This window comes from Balaenoptera acutorostrata, chromosome 18 (genome assembly GCF_949987535.1).
Source record: "Balaenoptera acutorostrata chromosome 18, mBalAcu1.1, whole genome shotgun sequence".
Lineage (NCBI taxonomy): Eukaryota > Metazoa > Chordata > Mammalia > Artiodactyla > Balaenopteridae > Balaenoptera > Balaenoptera acutorostrata.
The window spans coordinates 71,339,974-71,359,041 of NC_080081.1; the positions used below are offsets into that span (position 1 = coordinate 71,339,974).

Below are 19,068 nucleotides of genomic sequence, written 5' to 3' on the forward strand. Positions count from 1 at the left end.
ATTGTATTTGTTGGTTACCACATTAGCTTCATTAGGACAGAGATCGCTGTCTGTCTTAATCATTGATGCATTCTCTGCACTAAGAATGTTGCCTGGCACAGAGCAGGAGTTCAAAAAACAGTTCATGAATAAAATTGATTCCAAATGCTTGGGCCCATTCACCTAATTACTTAGAGCAGGAGGATAAAAGTACAGTATGGAGGGGCTGGCTTGGTGCAAAATTCAAGAGAACCACAGAATGACTTCCAAACCCTGATTGTGGACCCCAAGGGACCTTCTGAGTCCAGATTTGAGAAATTATAGGCCAAATTTGTTTTGTTTTGTTTCGCTTTTTAACTTTAAAATCACTTTCTCTTCCTCTACTCTCAGAAAATGATATTGTCTTTAATAGTTTCTTTTTAAATTAGAATTTGAAGTACACTAGTAAAAATAGCCCTTCTGAGTAAGTTTTCAGGAAGTATTTGGATAAAAGCGCATACACCACTTTATCTGAATGATTCCTAGTGTCACCACTATATTATTTAAATGGATTTTGCTTGTTGTTGGGGAAGTGAGAACTTTAATATGCTTATGTATATCTCTAAAGCTGAAGTAAATATCAGCTCTTGGTAAATAACTGTAAGGATATTTTATGTTATTTCTCTCAGGTTTTAAAATAGCTGAAAAGATAGTTTCCTATACCTAGAGATTCGGTCTGTGCAGTTGGTAGTTCTTAGCACTCCTATTGAATCTTGCCCAAAAGGCAGCATTCAAGAAGTATGATACAAAATCCTTTTTCAACTAGTTTTTCTTGGTTCAAATGAACTGATAATCATATATACTTGCTTCCCTTATGTGTATACAAGATAAGTAATATATACATATAAACCCATGTACATGAGGAAAGGGAAACCTTAAGAGACTAAAACAGTCAGTAAGTGGTAGAGCTGGGATGCTATTTGGTGCTTTGCAACAGGAGAGAAATATGATGAAAGTGGTATCCTGAGAAGCTAAACGTTCTGTGGTGTTCAGGATAGATGGTATTCAGGAGGCAGGGTTAGACAGGGACACAAGTTGGACTGTCAGAATCATCTAGGCAAGAGGGCTGGTCCCTACGTGGTGGAGGCAATAACACAAGAAGGAATGGATGTGAGAGACATTTTGAAAAGGAAATCATAGATTTTTTTGTTTGTTTGCTCTCTTTTTCTCTTTCTCTTTTGGACACTGAGGTTTTGCCTAATACTGTGGGAGGCACTAAGGAAGTTCAAGCCATGTTAGACAGTATGCAGATTTTTCTTGTCTGTCTGACATCTGTGAGACACAGAGGCAGCTGGAAGTAAGGTTAAGTCTGAGGTTTCTTCTCCACACCTCGTGACGTGAATCATTGGTTAGGCTTGATCCCCTTATTATAAAAGCAATATAATTAGTCATGTGATAGAATATTTGGAAAATGGAAATTTAAAAGAAATCATCCAAATTCCACCATCCTAAAAATGGTCATAATTATCTTTTTGGTGTGTTTTCTTCTAATCTTTTTTTTACTACTATGCATTAAAAAAATTTTTTTAATTGTAATCGTAGTATATACCACAACATTTTGTGCCCTACATTTTTGATCTGCAACAGTACACTGATTGATTAACAGAATGCCGTGGGACTAGACTTTCTAAGGTAAAACATACTGAGAAACAAACCAAGGCCAAGGACAGCCCTTGAGACCCCCAAAGTCAGGGAATGAAAGAGGGTATTTTAAGTTCATCAAAGATTGAGAGTAGCTTTTGATATGTTCTAGCCTTCTGTGCAGCAAACAAATTTTTGGTGCTTAGTATTTTCCTGTGATTGATTAGTGTTGAGTCATCTTGGTGGGGCAGCATAAGGAGAAGGTAGCCACGCCTGGCTATCTCTGTTGTACTCGGTCTGTTTAAACAGGTTTGTGTCATAAGACACAGTGTTATTATGATGTGCTCTCAGAGGTTGGCCAGAGGCCACTGTGTGCTTTGTTAAACATCAAGCTCTGGAGAAATAATAACATGAGAAATCTCAGGACAGCCTCTATATATTTGTACACATACATATATTCTCTAACAGAAAAGAACACCCCCTCCTACCCCCAGAAAGGCCGTACAAAACAGGTATAAAAGCTAAGCAATGCCCTTTTCTTCCCTTGATTCAAAGGAGCACCAGTATAAGGAAACTTCAAGGGAAGCTACTATTGATATAGGTTTAGAAACCTGCTTTGCTTTTAAAAGTAGAATTGTACCGGGACTTCCCGGGCGCAGTGGTTAAGAATCCACCTGCCAATGCAGGGGACACTGGTTCGAGCCCTGGTCCAGGCAGATCCCACATGCCGTGAAGCATCTAAGCCCGTGTGCCACAACTACTGAGCTCTAGAGCCCACGAGCCACAACTACTGAGCCCGCATGCCAGAACTGTTGAAGCCCGGGCACCCAGACGCTGTGCTCCGCAACAAGAGAAGCCACTTCAATGAGAAGCCCGCACACCATAAGGAAGAGTAGCCCCCACTCGCCACAACTAGAGAAAGCCCGTGCTCAGGAATGAAGACCCAATGCAGCCAAAAATAAATAAATTAATTTTTTTAAAAAAAGTAGAATTGTACCAATTTTGAAAGATGATTAGACAAAGGGTAACTTGTTTCCCAAAGCCAGAGTACCATCTGATGGGTAGATTCAGGACTTCATACTGTTGCTGCCTTCCCCGGCAGATCCCTCTTCCTTCTGCCCAAGCCTGTAACTCCTGAATTCAGTTTGCCTCTTAGTTCTTTACCATTATCCATCATAGTCCGTCTTCTAAAAGGACTATTACCTCCAGGAAATAGCCGCAGCAGAGAGGCATCCCCTGAATTTAGAGCTTCGGTGGAGACAAGGGGACAAGAGTCAAGAGGAATATTGATGGAAAGGTGTGTCCTTCCAACTTGAGTCTTAGAATCTGAGAGTCTCTATGATGCAGCAATTTGGGATACTAATCTCTCAATAACTGGAGAAGGGTGTCTAGCATAGGAAATTATTTATGCATTTTTTTTCTCTTCATGGGCCTTTTCCCCCCAATATCGTCTTTCCCTCCTTCTCTCCCAGCTCTGCATCTCACCCAGCTCTGCATCTTGCCAGCCTCAGCACTACTTTTTCTGCTGTGTGTGTGAGTCTACTCTTGTTCCGATTTAGCTGACCCTACTGTGCTCCCGCAGGCACCCTCTGAGCACCTCTGTTGTAGCACCTGTAACGCAGCCCTGTAATTGTAACTACCCTCAACTTTTCCTATTATTAAATCATAGTGTTGAGAAGGGGGGCAGTGTCTTATTCATCTTTGTACATTTGGTGCCTGGCACGAAATATACATTAGAAATATTTCACTAAGAAATGGTGAAAGAAGTTGTAACATGAGTTAATTAGTGGCTTTGTTTCTATTTATGCCAAACAAGATACCAGCAAAAAAATCATATTTTAATTATACCAGAAGCACCTTTGGTTAAATCATTCTTCCCAACCTAAAAGAGGTCCCTCCTCTTGTTGCCCAGCCATAAGCACTGAAATCTGTCTTCCCAATCACCTCCAAGTTCCATTGATACCAATATCTAGGGCTCTAGAGAGCTATGTTGCTACCTTCTCAAATTCTTAGTGCTTCTCTCCGTATGGGATGTGTTCTAATGTCATTCCTCCTCCTGGCACCACTTTCCGTTCTTTAAAATATAGATTAATGGTCTTATGTTAGGAATAAAGAGGGAAAACAGTCTATCATATTCTTAGTGTACTGAGCTGAATTTATCCAAGAAGGCATATGTGGTTTAACTATATAAACAGTGCAATTGCATTATTAATCCTGCAGTCTTATTCCTCTTCAGTTTGTGGGCCATGGTTATTTCCAAACTTTACTTAGTACATAACTGTTGCATGACACCAGGTGGGAAGCAATTATATATAAAAATGGACACTGGATCCAGGGCAGCAGGTCATTGTACAATTATTTTTTCTTTTCTTTTCTTTTTTTTTTTGTGGTGAAAGTACTGCATTTATTGCAGGGCACCAATCAAGGAGAATGGGTGGGTCATGCTCAAAAGACCTGACCTCCTTTGTGTTCAGGTTTCAGGGAAGGGTTTTTAAAGGCAACATTAGAAGTGAGTGTTTCAGGGTGCCAGATCAGCTCATGGACATTCTTCTGACTGATTGGTGATGAGGTAACAGGATGATATTTTAGGAATCTCAGTCATCAACTTTCTGGTTCCAGCATACCATCTTAATAATGGTGTGCCTTTCAATGGGCAGTCTCAAACATTTACAAAACAGATACTTTGGAGCATCAATAAAGAATTTCCCAAAGGATTCATCATAGGATTTCTTTAATGAGCAAGTTTCCCTTTCATATTCAAATTATAATTTGAGTCAACATAAAGAAAATATCTTCACTGTTGTTCAAGACAGAGAAGGAGATTATAGAATCAAATCTGATGCAGATGAGGATAAGCCTCTAATAAGTCTCTAAGAACAGACAAATTCCACCTAAGGGACTGAAAGATCCTGTCTAATAATCTGAGCAATTCTTTAAAAAAAAGAAAAGAAACACCCCAAACTAGCAATTACATTTATTTTCTATCAGGGCAAAAATATATAGGTTCTAGAAATACCAGACAATAAATTAATTTAAATCTCTCCAGAAAATTTTTTAAAGAATTATTAAAAGATGTTTATGAGCATGAAGAAATAGAGGTGGTTGATAACCCAGATGCAGAATGGGTCCATGAAGAACACTTGGCCCAGTGGTGTTCAACTTTTTAATTGAAGGCACAACAGGCATGGATAAAAATTTGAGGCTGATTCAAAGCTAAGGAAGATAGATTAATTTTTTTTATGCCCTTCAGCCTCTCTCTGTAGAGAAAGGGTTGCTCATTTCCTCCAGGCTCCCTATTTTCACAATGAACTTGTGAAAATTAAACTGTCCTCTGTTTGATGCTCAAAGCATATACTTTTGCCCCTAAACAACAAAGCAAAATATGTGCATTTCAGGCTCCTTTTGGAGGAAAAAACCTTGAATCATCTTCTGTCCAATCCTTGTCCAATCCAAGTTGTTGTAGCAACAGCATATTGCCTAACATATATGCATTCACTCCTCTAGGCATTCTAAATTTTATCCTTGGAAAAATTCAGATCATCGTTTATTCAGTTTTTTACTCAATCATTTACTTAATCAACCGCTATTGATTTCCTCCTATGTGCCAGGCCTTGTGGTGGGCACATAGAATGTGCATGAAATAAACCTGGTCCAGGGGCTTCCCTGGTGGCGCAGTGGTTGAGAATCTGCCTGCCAATGCAGGGGACAGGGGTTCGAGCCCTGGTCTGGGAAGATCCCACATGCCGCGGAGCAACTGGGCCCGTGAGCCACAATTACTGAGCCTGCGTGTCTGGAGCCTGTGCTCCGCAACAAGAGAGGCCGCGATAGTGAGAGGCCCGCGCACCGCGATGAAGAGTGGCCCCCGCTTGCCACAACTAGAGAAAGCCCTCGCAGAGAAGCGAAGACCCGACGCAGTCATAAATAAAATAAATTAATAATAAAAATAAATAAATAAATAAATAAACCTGGTCCAGACACGACAGTCTACCGGGAAGGTAAGGCAACGTATAGGTTAACGAGCAAATAAATAGGTAATTACAAATTTAGAAAGCGCTATAGAGCCAACACATGGGGTGCTGCTTCCGCTTAGGTAAAGTGAACAGGATGGCCCATCTGAGACTGAGTGACTTAAGATGATGCTTGAAAGCTGAGAAGGAGCCAGCTATGGGAAGGGCTCTGTGAAGAGCATTCCAGGCTGAGGAGTAGCACGTAGAAAGAAGACTCTAAGGCAGCCAAGTCTAGAGAAAGCTAGTGAGGAGACTGTGATGAGATGGGAGTGGTGAGCTGGGAATAGATCACGCAGGACCCCGTGGGCCAAGTAAGAAGTCTGGATTTTTTTCCAGGTGCAATAGAAAACTTGGAGTATTTTAAGCAGGGAAGTGATAAGATTCAGCACATAGTTTAAAAGATCACAGAGACTAGCATACTCAAACCATGTTTTCTGAGGTGCCCTCCTAGAATTAATTTTCCTATATAGTGCTTTGTTATCATACTATTGTGGACACTGAAGTGTCAGTTAAGAAACCATGGACTAAAGTTTGTTAACCATATCCAATATCGTTGAGGATGCTGATTCTTTGTGAGGACCCAGGAAGATTTTCCCTGGGGGTCTCAATATCTGGTGATGTGTGTTTATCTTGAATCACTGCTTTGTTTTTATCTTATGAATATGTTAAATCTCGTAATTGATCTTGTTTCCCTTTTGGCTTTCTCTGTTAGGAATCTTAAGCCACATTTTCAGCCACCTCCTGCAAATATACAGGGTTGTGTGGCTTGTATGTCTGTGAACTTGGCTTTCTTATGTCTCCACCTTTCCTTTACCTTTTTCCAAACACACTTAACTGTTTATTTTATACTTTTATAATGGAGGTATTTTCATTAGCTACCTTAAAGAACAAGGCAGAATTAAATAGTTGGAGTAGAAAATCAGGAATTAAAAATATCTTAATAAGTTTAAAGACCTGTTCTTAAGTTTGAAAGCTCATTTGTTAAGTACAGGATAGAGAACACTCATTTAACACAGATTTTATGAAGACGCAGAAACACCACGTAGAACTGACTGTAACACAGTCTGAGGTAATGGAGATAGCCTCCCACACAGCACTTAACATTGGTGTAATGGTGAGTTTTCTTTCTGTCTTCCCTGGCAGACTGTCCCTTGAGGCAAGGACCACATCGCATTCACCATTATATCTTTCATACTTACTGCAGTGCTGTTCAGGCATTCAATTACTTAATTCAAATTAATACCATGCTGAATTAATGATAGAGTAAATATAGATTAAAAAAGTAAAACCTCTCATTATCTCAGACTGAATCAGCAAGAGTGCAATCCCTTGAGTTCAGCAGGTACCCACACACTATGCCATATACTACTGTGTTTGGCCATGTCTAGAGCTCTAAGTTTAGGGTAGGAGCAATATTTTTAAAGAGATACTGACAGACTGGAGCAGATCCAAAAGACAGCAATCAGCTTGCTGAATAGTTAGAAGTTGTGTGGTTTGATGGGAAGGAATGTTTAGCCTGTGAAAGCAGATTCTTATAAGGGACAGGTTGGCTTTCTAAAAATGTCTGAAGAACAAGCATATGGAAGAAGGAATAGATTTGTCCTAATTCCAAATGACAGAATTAGAGCCAATGGATGGAAATTATAAGGAAAAACTTTCTTAAACAGCTTGTAGTCCTCAGTGAGATAATATACTTCACATATGTTGGGTAAAGCATTCATTAATTGATCTGACTGTGACTTGTATGATAGGTGAGTGGTTGGATTAGAAGATGTTTAATATCCTTTCCAAATCCAAGATGTAAAAACTTTATGCCCATAATAGTTGCAATGAACAATTGGATTGCTTATTAGCATGTAACAAGCTGATCTAATTAATGTGCCACATAACCACTATTTACAGGTATTAACATGACTGTTAATACTAAAGGTTTTGCCTTAGTCATGAAAATGTTTCCACAGGCAATAGGTTTTGACAGGGTGAGAGAGTAGGAAATCACACAGTTCCAGATCTTTGAAACAACTTATAAAAGTGAAAGAATTTTGGTTTGGCTGCAATGGATGGGTATGGGCAAAGAGCCCAGGACAAGTCAGACCAGATCGCTGGCCATATGAACTGGAGCTGATGGTTGGCTATGGTCCCCAGGGGATGGAATGAGGGCAGAGAATGCGCTCTCAGAGGCCTGCAAAGGTGAAGTTAACTAAAGAGAGTAGCAAGGGCTGAGAGGCAAAAAAACAAAATCTATTACCACTCACAAGTCTTTGCAGTAGGATCTGGACTCCAAGTGGGAGACACGGCCTAGAGGTGGAGAAACTGAGTCAGAAGAGAATCCACTCTGAAACCTTTTGTGGAGGGTCCTGGTCACGGCTGTGAATGTTAGTATTCTTGGCTCGCCTGCATTGGTCCTTGGGCATGTGGTGTATGCATGTTGAAAAGGTTTATTGACAAAGAACGGGGCACATACACCACAAATCAATCAGTAGAGATTCTCAAAATGAGCTTCAGAGCCCACAGGAAGGCTTTGACATTAACCCACAACCTTTGGATTCAAGTAATTTAAAAGCAGCCCTCCAGATCAGTTCTGCTTTTTTTCTACCGACCACTTGTATCTCAAACATTTTCCTACTTGGCAGAACTACCTTGGCTCCCTCTGAACAGGCTGACGAGGAGGCTGGAATGTGTGTGAAGGAATAGAAGGAGCAGCAGACAGATGAAAGCACAGTGAGCCATTCCTGGCTTCTGTGAAAGCGCTCCTTGCTTTCTGCCATGTGTACACAAAATTCCGTCGAGCGCTGATCTGGGATCATCTATCAAAAGACTTAAAAATTTTAAATACCAAAAGTTTTGTTTAGAGGTCAAATTTCAGAGTTTCGACTGTATTTGGAGTGTTTGCATTGGGAAGAAATGCCACGGAAGAGGCCAGGCAATACGCAGAGTTAGCCTTGAGGATGAGCAGAAAGCAGAGGACAGTCTACCCTTCGAAAAAGGAGTTGTTAAACAAAGAGGTGGTCAGGCTGCCTCTTCACTTCAGGATTGGGGAAGGGATGGGTGGGTCTCCAGTTCTTGGTCTTTGGTTACTCCAGAGAGGGCCCATGGTTCTCACTGGTTAGTTAAAGGCTCTGGGCTATGTACCTTACTCTAAAGACACCTCGATCTCAACCACCACAAGAATTTAGTCATCCTATACCTATATTTCCACCCTGCTATCACATACAATTAAATAGGATTAAGATGATTTTCAGTACATTCTTCTGAAAATTTGCTCCCTTATCCAATTTCCCCAGCACCATTTTAGTGCCACAGTTTTTCCTTCCCCGTCCCTCATGTGTAACAGTGGAAAGAGTTAAAATATCATCAGCTTGGAGATACACAGAGGCTCTACACTTGGTTGCTATATGACCTGGGACATTGCTTCACCTCTGGGAGTCTTAATTTCCTTTTCCACAAAATAGGATAGCACAAAGGGTTGCCGTGGAGATTAATTACACACATGAAATGTAGATAGCATATAAGGCTTAGCACTCAGTAGGTGCCTAGCATTGTTAGCCACTCTCCCTTTTCCATTCCCCTGTTCATTGTTCTTGTTGGCTCCCAATATTCATCTGTTTATCCCATCCCTGAAATAGTCTGAGTGAGAATTCTTCTTGATGACCAAATTAGGAGAGAGGAAAAGTAGGTGAAAACTGAAAACTAGTACCATCCATTTTCCTCATTTTTGAAGGAACTGGAACGGAGGAAATCCAGCATCTTGGGTTTTCAGCACTCTCTCCCTCTCTCTGGTTCCTTTGGTCCTCACTCAACTCACCAGTCAAGAGCAAGAGCTCTCTCCACGAGATGCATGGAGGACATTTCAGCCCAGGGAAGATTGTCAGCAGTTTCTTGAATTTACATTTATAACAAGCAGAACAGAACTGCCCACCCAGCCGTGATTCTTCTAACACTGGGACCAAATGATGAAAAAAATTCACTGAAAGGACTCAGATTTCATAGCAATACATTAGCATAAAACAAGGCAATAATGATGCTAATGAGAAAATAATGTTACCTATCTGCTTTAAATGTGGTATTTTGGACACAAAATGGCAAAACCATGGTGAGTAGTTGCATGGATTTATAGATACTACTACCTTAACCATAAAAAATAAGTTGGACAGGGAAGACAAAGATATTGATGCATGATCCTTCATAGATCCCTTTATTAAAAATCAGACTGATTTTTAGAAAAATTGGGCTTTACGCTAAATTGTCTTTCTTTTAATTAGGAAATTCAAATTCTTCTTTTTTCTCCCTAATTTACATTCAATTCTTGTTTTTCATTGCCGTCTCCTATGAAATACTATGTTTCATGTTGTTGTATCTGCTTATATATATCAAAGAGTACATATTTATGATCTTGATGTTTTCAGAACAAAACACCTCAGGACTTTCAACATGTTCATGTATTCATTATTATGCAAAAAGGAGGCATGGTGATTTTTTTTTTTTTTAAATAGTAACCTGGCCAGGATACAGTGCAGTGCTTCTCAGGAAGAATCATTCCATTTACTTTTAAAATGCAGCCCAGTCAGTGTTAAACTCCAGGGTTGGCACTGGGAATGGTCAGTCTTTCTTTAAGTGTTATCCACAGCTAAAAAGCAACTATATATCATTTCCTGCCTTTTCCTTCCCTTTGCTTGGTTTCCCAGCACATATGCAAAGTTCCCAAGTCCCATGATCTGCTCTTCTTTCTCTCTCTACTCTTCTTCTACACTCTCCCATTGAAAAGTGATAACTGGCAGGTGTTTACAGCAGGGACGTCCCCAACACTGGACTATCAAACTGAAAGCATGTACACAAGATGGCTGACATCAGCATCTCCATCAGATGGCAGCCAGTGCTGGATCTGAGCTTGGGGATTGGACCTCACAAGCATCTAATACTGCAGTGGAGTGCTAAGCCTGTCTGCCATTCATGCCCAGGCTTCTGGCATACCAGAGTCGCTAGATCTTAGATCCCTTTCACCATCCACAAAAGATCCCCTGGAATAGAAAAACTCTGATCAAATCCTAAATAAAAATGAAAAAGGAACACCCCTTTCCTTTCCTGCATCAACGCTGACTTGAAAACCTGACCCTTACTTACTCTTGCATAATTATCGGAAGAGGCTCACATTAGCCATGAGAGAGAGTACATTCCAGTGTAGGCCCTAGGGATCTTTATTAATGTGCTCATTTACCTAGTAAGATATTTACATGAAATGAGCTGCTTCTCAAAATTGCGAAGTTCCCACAGGGAAAGATGTTAGGACTGACCACCGTTAGCCACAGCAGCAAGAATCGAGGACCTAATTTAAGTCCTGTTGAACTTTCAATTGAAAGTTTTTCATTATTAGGATTCCAAATCCCAGGCCAGGCTATGTTTCAGTTTGAGACAACCAAATATAAGAACTTGGCCTTATGCCTCTTTTTCAAAGAACTTTATTCCCTCAGCCCCAGGTTCAGAATTTGATAACATGTTTTCTATGGACTTTTTTCCTCTTTACATCAAACAATATTAAAGAGAAAAAATAGGGGAAAAATGCTAATTACCCCCATATGTATACTCGGATATGGCCAAGTGGAATTACTCACGTTTTCCTCAAACACACACTGTGGTCCCCGATCTCCACCCATGTGGGCACAGACCCTCCTGCAAAGCCCTCCTCAGTCTCTGCCTGTCAGAATCCTACCCATTTTTTTAAAGCCCACCCAAACATCTCTTCGTCTGTGTGGCCTGCTCTCGTCACCCCAGTCAAAAATAATATTGCTTCCTCTAATATTGCTCTTGTGTCTTTCTTGAGGCCCCTTTCACATAAGGCCTGTGTTATATGCTTTTGCATAACTTCTCTTATTGATCCCAAGCAGCTTGGCAACAGCAGCATTGCATGAATCTGCATCTTTATAATGATTCCTGGCAGTGTCTTAAATGTGAGAGGTACTTCAAAAGTACTTTACTTCTGGGTGACTAAAAATTGGAGAAGTGGAAAATTTAAAGGGGTAGATACTTAACAAATACACTTGTGCTCTTGCCTCTGCCAGTCTCATCTGTGAGAGCTCTCAACTTCCCATGCAGAGGGTCAGGGGCCTGGAGTGTATTTACTCAGGGCCTTAAAGCACTTGAAGTTCACTTTTCACTGGAAAAGCTTTATTTATTTCTTTGTAATGAAGGGTGGTAATTTATGCTAAGCTGTTTATGCTTATTTGAAGTAGTTTTTCATTTAAGTTGTTTCTCACATCCATCTTTTAGCTGCCTTGGAGAAGGCGAGTGTGCTTTCTCTAACCCTTAGAACCAGAAAGATTGATTTCCTATGCCCAGGGCTTATTTTTCTTCTGCTGCCTTTCCTCTTCCCTCTCTCTTTTCCTTTGAACTCTTTCAGTGAGTGCTGCTTCTCGGGGCTTAGTCAGCTCAGAGGCAGGGCAGTACTCGCATTGGCTTCCCGCATTGTGTGGGGATCAGGGAGGCTGGACCTGCCTCTCTCCGGGGCTTGGGGCCGACTGTGGACCGTCCCATCTCCTGTCTTCCTCTGATTGGCTCTGCGAGGTCACGTGAGGCCGGGGGTTGGAATTCTGAGTTGTGGCTTTTGGCACTCCTTTTTCTTTTTAAAAATCGCTGGGTCTGCTGAGCTCTGCTGGGCTGGGTGCCTCGCTCTGTGACTGAGACTGAAGGCAGACGGAAACAGCCACAGGGCAGACTGAGGGCAAAAGAAAATCTGCCGGGATGTTCAGTCAGGGACCCAGGAACCCAGCTTCAGGTTGCTACTATCTAAATGCCATGACACCTGAGGGCCAGGAGATGTATTTGCGATTTGATCAGACTGCGAGACGCTCTCCTTACAGGATGAGCCGGATTCTAGCACGCCATCAGCTAGTGACTAAAATTCAACAAGGTGAGTCGCCGGTAGTGGAAGGCTGTTGCTAATTCTGATTTCTGTTGGCTCTCTTTCATGCTAACCCAGTTTTTAAAATTATTGTTTTCACTTTACAACATACGGATTTCTATGCGAAGCTGCGCATACCTTTCAGAAATAACTTCAGGCTGCAGTTTCAAGCAAACAGTGACAGCACTTAGCTGCCACATAACTCAACGTAAAGTCCACAAAAAACTTCACGGTAGGACAGTGAATCATAAATTTCCAAGACTTATGTGTCTCTACAGAATAAATGAGACAGGTTTCCTCAGTATGTATTTTAGGAGCTTTTCATTTTTTAATGTGACAAGTTCCACACACTCTGTCACATTTAAAACTTGGACACTTATTTATTTAATTAGGAGAGGGGGGGAAACTAACTTCCACCCTGCCTAGATTCTTTAGAACACTCTTAGTGACAGGAGAAAGTTAAAATTCTATTCTTAAGGGCCTTGGGCTGACAACCAGTGTCACATTCTCTGCCTATTTGTATGTTTATGTCAGCAGTTGCCACTGATTTGTTGATACTGTTTTTCTGGTAAAGGATAAGTGTCTGCTAATGTCAAAGCAAATCTTGTGACAGAAGCACCAGCTTTATAAGGCAGAGAGGAGAGGATATTGATTACAAGTTGCTACGTGTTCCTTTTTATTCTCAGGGGGGAAAAAAAATCACTAAAACTCATCGTTCTCCAAAAATAGTTTAAAACATGCGCTTTATCTTAGGATAGGTTTGTAGAAAGTAGAAAGGTGAACATTCCTAAGAAACTTCTGGTGCCCATTTAAAAGACACACACACATACTACACATGTACAATAAGTTTATGAAGTTTATAACCACCCCCTTCCAGACTTCTAAATAACTAAATTATTATATTGGTGATACATAAGTTGACCAGGATATTCTAGAGCCATTATAAAAATACAATTTCCACTTAAATAAATGAGTTTAAGATTATATTGAATTTTAGAGGGGAAGTTGGGGTTTGTAATCATGAAAAATCTTATTGTAATGTTTCCAAAAGGAACAATATGTATTCTAGTGAGCAGCATTTGATGAGATTGTTTCCTTGGAAATTAGAATTTGTTTTTAAAGGTTCAGGAACTGGTTATGTGTGAAGGATACTGGTCCTACATACCGGTCTGATTTCAGGAAGGATATTATGTCATTCCACAAACTCTGTGTGCATGTCTTGATTGAATAGAAACAAAAGTAATTATTTCCCTGTGGCTTGATTTAAAAATACACTAGGCTTATAATAAAAACCAGCTCCATTTTAGTTTTAGAGATTTCTGACAATGGTGCTTTACCAGATGTCATCATCATTATGGACATAGGGGCTCAGTAAATGTTTGGTGATGATTTGATGATTTGTAGTCTGTACTCTAAATGTTCCTCAGCATGCTTATAAAGTGTATTATGTTAGAAACATTGCATACAAATAGTTTGAAATATCTTTGTAAATCTCCTTAGTTTGAAATATCTTTGTAAATCTCCTTAAATGAATTTGCAATGATTGATTTCATTAAAAATTATGTTCTTTCTGGAACGAAGATTATTTTTCCATTGAGGACTTGTATGAACACATGCATGATCATTGAAAATGTATTCTGTGTCTATGTTTCATTTTGCCTAATTAGAAAATTTGAACATACTCACTTTTTTTTATACTGGGCAATGGAATGTTTGAAGCTAATGAATGCCTAAAAATTAAGTGACAGTTAGGATCATAGGGAAGCATGAAAGAATTCCAACAGTCCAGTGATTAGGAACTCATTATTTGTTAATAATGAGTTAATAATACAATGCACGATTGTGTTGTAAGACACTGAAAAAGCAGAAGCAAAATGATTTTACTGGGTTTACTGTATGAGTAGATTGGTTTACTGTAATAGAGAATATTGATTGAGCATTTACAGTGTATCATGCACTGCTCAGAGCACTTTATATATATTCCAATTTATTTTATCCTCAAAAAATAAATTCTTGTAGGTAAGTACTGTTATTATACCCATTTTAAAGGTGAGAAAACAGAAGTACATAGAGTTCAAATAAGCTCTCCAAAGTTACATAGTAGGAGCTGGTATTTGAATGTATCTTAGCTAGTGACCATGGTCAATAATACCCCAAACCATTTTTTAGTTTTTATAATGAGTGTTAAACTACTGAACCTATGGTTGATTTCTGGATTATATAATATTTCAATCTTTTCTACTCAGGATACAGCAATGAACCATGTTACAGAATCACTGTGAGATTTCCGGTCAGGTCTTATTTCTCTAGTGGAAGCAAACCGCTATGTGTTTTACCTTCCTTGAGCAGTTAGTACCCAATAGTATACAATGTCAGGTTATTATACTAATGGCCCATAATCATTCAATTAAAGTTTATCAAGTGCATATTAAATTAATAACACCAATATTTTTTGTAACTCACATATTGGTATCTTGAAATGACAGCCACATCATTAAGATTGTTTACTCTGCTATACATCTTTCAAGGAAGATTTAGCATTATATTAATATAATTTGGGGGTCAACACTTATAGTCTTTCATGGCTGTTGGGAACAGTGCAAACAAGAGTAAGTTGCTCCCCAATGACCTCATTACAGTGAGATAATCGTTGAATGGCATAGACATGATTCAACAGCAGATCCACTCATGAGAGGGAAAAACAGGGAAGAGAAATAAAGGAATCTTTGATGATACATAGGATCAGAATTAGTTGCTCAAACCCAGGATGAATCTAAACTTGCTTCTCTTAGGGTATGCTCCAAAATATACATGCATCATTTCTCTAGCCATCTTCTTAGTTCTGGAGTTTTAAGTCCAGTGAAAAAGAGAAGTGATGTTTAAAATAGGGTGTTTTGCAGAGTGAAAGCTTATCACACAAGTCATACTGCCCATGATCCTTGCCCCACAATCTTGCTGAATCAATGGGGAAATTGTTATAGGGAGAGAGAATGAAAATAGTAACGGTCCTTATTTCCCTTACCAGCAGGTTCTTGGAATGGACAAGAGGGAGGTTGCTGAGGAGGTGGAGGAAGAGTATGTTAGGCCATGGAAGGGGTGAATTGGGATCTTATGTCATTAGATGGTTACGATTTATTGGCTACATGTGCATCATGCTTAAAGTCTATACACACACATGTTACTCGGAAAACCCAAATTTAAGCAAATGTGTAAATGTGATTACTTGCTTTGTGAAAGAATTCATCATACTTTTAAACTTAAAAAAATATTGTAATGCTTTAAACAGCATGATATGGACCAGACTGCAATAAAGTCCATTGAACTATAGAAAAAAAGGGACAGGGATGCAGGCTCTATTTAGAAACTCTCTCATTCTTTTACCAGGCAAGTTTCAGAACTTCACTGAGCCTTCATTTCTTGATGAGAAAATGAGATGGTATGACTATGGTTCCCAAGGTCTTTCTGTAGTTGACTCAATAACTCCTTGAACAAGAATGTGTAAAGCAGGGAAATTTAAACCTAAAGTAACAGAAGCCAAAAAGGAAACAGAGCAGCTGTCTAATGTGGAATAAATCAATGGCTTATAATTTTTCTACATCTTGTCAAGGAAATGGTAGGATGGAAATCAGATTTTAGTTCTACTTCTGATGCTAATTAATTGTGTGATCTGGGGCAAGTCACAACTTCTCTGGGCATTCTTTTCTTCTTCCATAAAACAAAGAGGTTGGATTAAATAAATGTGAAGTTCCCATCATCTCTAAAATTCTAGGATTCTGTGATCACAGTTTATTACTTTAAGAGAAAGATGATTCTTATTTACATTTTCCTTATTATGTCATTCATCATCTACCCGGACATACTTCTTTGATACCTGGTTAGTGCTCTCGTTATCCATTTAATAAGAACGTTAGGATGTCCGGTCTTGTGGACTATTTAAATGTCAGTACAACCTATATTTATAAAGAAACCTGTAAAAACCTTTCTTTATCAGGAGTCCTGGACTGTAAAATGGAGTTATTGCAATGCCTGGCCTATTGCAAGGACCGTAGGGATCCGAGAGTGTTAATGTAGGTGGATCCCCAAGCTCACAAAAGACCTCTTTTCTTGATAGTAAATGCAAAATGTGGAAATTTCACTACTAGGAGAATTAGTGAAAATTGATCTTGCACATTCATTGACTTTTTACCTGACACTCTTTTTAGAGATAGCACTTGAGTTGAACTCAACTAGAGTGGAGTAAACTGCTTTTTTATGTTCACAGGGAATGGAACTGGGCATTAGTGATGTATTCTCTCTCATTCCTCCATCAAGTCAAATGATATCTTGGGGATTTGCCCAACCTAAGTGGTGGCATTTCTCATCCCTGGTGTAGGAGACCTCCACCAACTGGGTAGCATCAGCCAAAATTAGACAACCTTTTGTTCTTTTGGAATTGCCCTTTTTCTATGCTTAGCATTCTCTTTCTCAGCTACGTTCAGAAATGGAGGATGAATACAGTGGCAGAAAGACAGATGGAACACAAAAACAGGGTAAGCATGCATCAGTCATGTGTTGCTCAAGTTCTTTAAAAAAAAAAAAACTGTCAGAAATTCACATTTCATGAATCAGAACCTCTTTCTATTCAGTGCTGGTGACTGTACACAAAGTACATCACTATACACAAAGGATACTGTTTAACCAGAAGTTACAGGAAAATCTGTTAAGTGAATTAAGTCAACTAACTTTGAATAACATTTTAAAAATCATCACATAGTAAAAATGTGAGCAGTCAAGAAATAAGTACTAGAAAGAAATTAGCAAAGAGCAATATGCTTATACACATATAAAACTTGAGAGTTTAACTTTCATAGCTGCACTTCACGGCTTTTATTAGTTCTGAATTTATAAACACCCATCCCAGATGCAGGCAATTGCCAAATCTGGATTTTGTGACATTAGTTTAAGTGAATAGAGATTCATTTTTTTCTCATATCTTCCCCCCCCCCAACTATAATCCGTGCTTTAATTCTTAGTCAATTTGGGACACTGGTCAACTTTTATAAAACAAGATTCCCCATTTCCCTAACAACCTAATCATGGCCGATTTAGAAGCACAAGTTAGAAAAAAAAATCACCACTAGTGGTCTGAGCAATATCAGTTGATGGCCCAGACAAATTTAGAAAGAGAGAAAATGACAAGTGGGTTTTAGTAAACTTCCTGTATAAAGGAAAATAAATGGAAATTTACTGAAACATATCATTAAGAGGGATGTGCTCTGTCTCTACATTTCATTAGCTATGAGAACGAGGTGCTGAGACTAGGGAAGAAGACATAAGAAGACAACCATGCATTTTGCACACCAGATATTTGAATGAAATGAGGATCACGTAATAATCATTTTCTATCTCCTCGGGCAATCTGAATATGATTTTGGTGTGGGTAAAGACATTATGTATTAATTTACATTCTACCTCATTACCTAAAGGATTTGAGGTAGTTTAGAGAAGAAGATACAACTCAGTTAAAAAAAGATAAATCTGGTGAAAAGAAAAATGTAGGTCAATTAATAAGATACAACTAGGAAGAGATATTATATAAAAATTTACAATGTAAGGCCCTGAGTAATTATTAAAAGCAGGCTGCAGATTTAGCTTGAGCCTTCCTAATCTAAGAAAAGAGGAAAACGTGATCAGGGAAGATTTGCCATGTCCATAAGGTAAAAACATACCAGCACAACTTTCCCTGGGACTTGATATTTGGGAGAATTTTCTCCTAAGGACTTGATATACAAGAGCAATTTCTCATAAAAAATCCCATAAAGAGACTACAAACCATAGTAGATGGTGCTTTTAAACATTCCTATAGTGAAATCAATAGCAAATCTCTTATAGCATCCTGCAGTGGAAGTGGGGGCATAACAACAAATTATAATTCAGTAAAAATATTCGAGGATGGGGTGAACGGATCAAAACAAGGAGGTTCTGTAGGTAATCCTGTGATTCTCTGGCATAATCTAGAAATAGCATAGAAACTGTCTAGAGACAATTTCTCTATGTCTCATTCTCAGAACTCTAGTTACATGGATGGATGGATGGATGGATAGATAGATAGATAGATGGATAGGCAGGAGGAAAATATGTCTGTGGTTAAGTAATTTGGGGAAATACTGCATCCTCCTTCCCTTCTTGGAAATTCACATTTATGAAAGGCTCAGAGAAATCCTGCAGAAAGTAATTTAACTTTGTTTAAACTGGCATATTTCCATATTTCATCATGAAACCATTTTATACTGGATACCAGGAAGTGACATCATGTAAAATCAATGTTCCCTGGGGAACACATTTTGGAAAGTCTGGTTTAGGAAAGTGGAGGGCTGGTGGTCCATTCAGATAATTCTCTTTGAACATATTTCTTGAATGAATTGATAATTTGAGATTGTATCTTATAAAGTAGCATTGCAAGTATTCTGTTTTCAAATAAGGCCAGCTCCATATACTTTAAAAATCAACTGGGTTAAGGCAGGATGGATATCTTATATGAAAATTAACAACCAAAGGAAGATCCTAACCTGATTAAGTGTCCCCTGC

At 39.1% G+C, this 19,068-nt stretch overlaps 1 protein-coding gene across 5 annotated transcripts in view; it reads left to right on the forward strand.

The window, feature by feature from the left end:
- The window catches only part of STARD13 (StAR related lipid transfer domain containing 13), a 389,825-nt gene that overhangs the window by 196,432 nt on the left and 174,325 nt on the right, over nucleotides 1–19,068 (forward strand). The window contains exon 1 of one of the 5 annotated variants that reach the window (XM_007193618.2): nucleotides 12,238–12,510. The exons of the other annotated variants lie outside the window; for them this stretch is intronic. Coding sequence (XP_007193680.1) covers nucleotides 12,342–12,510 — 169 coding nt within the window. The 5' untranslated portion in view covers nucleotides 12,238–12,341. Of the gene's footprint in view, nucleotides 1–12,237; nucleotides 12,511–19,068 lie in introns of those variants that run through there. 5 annotated transcript variants of the gene reach the window in all.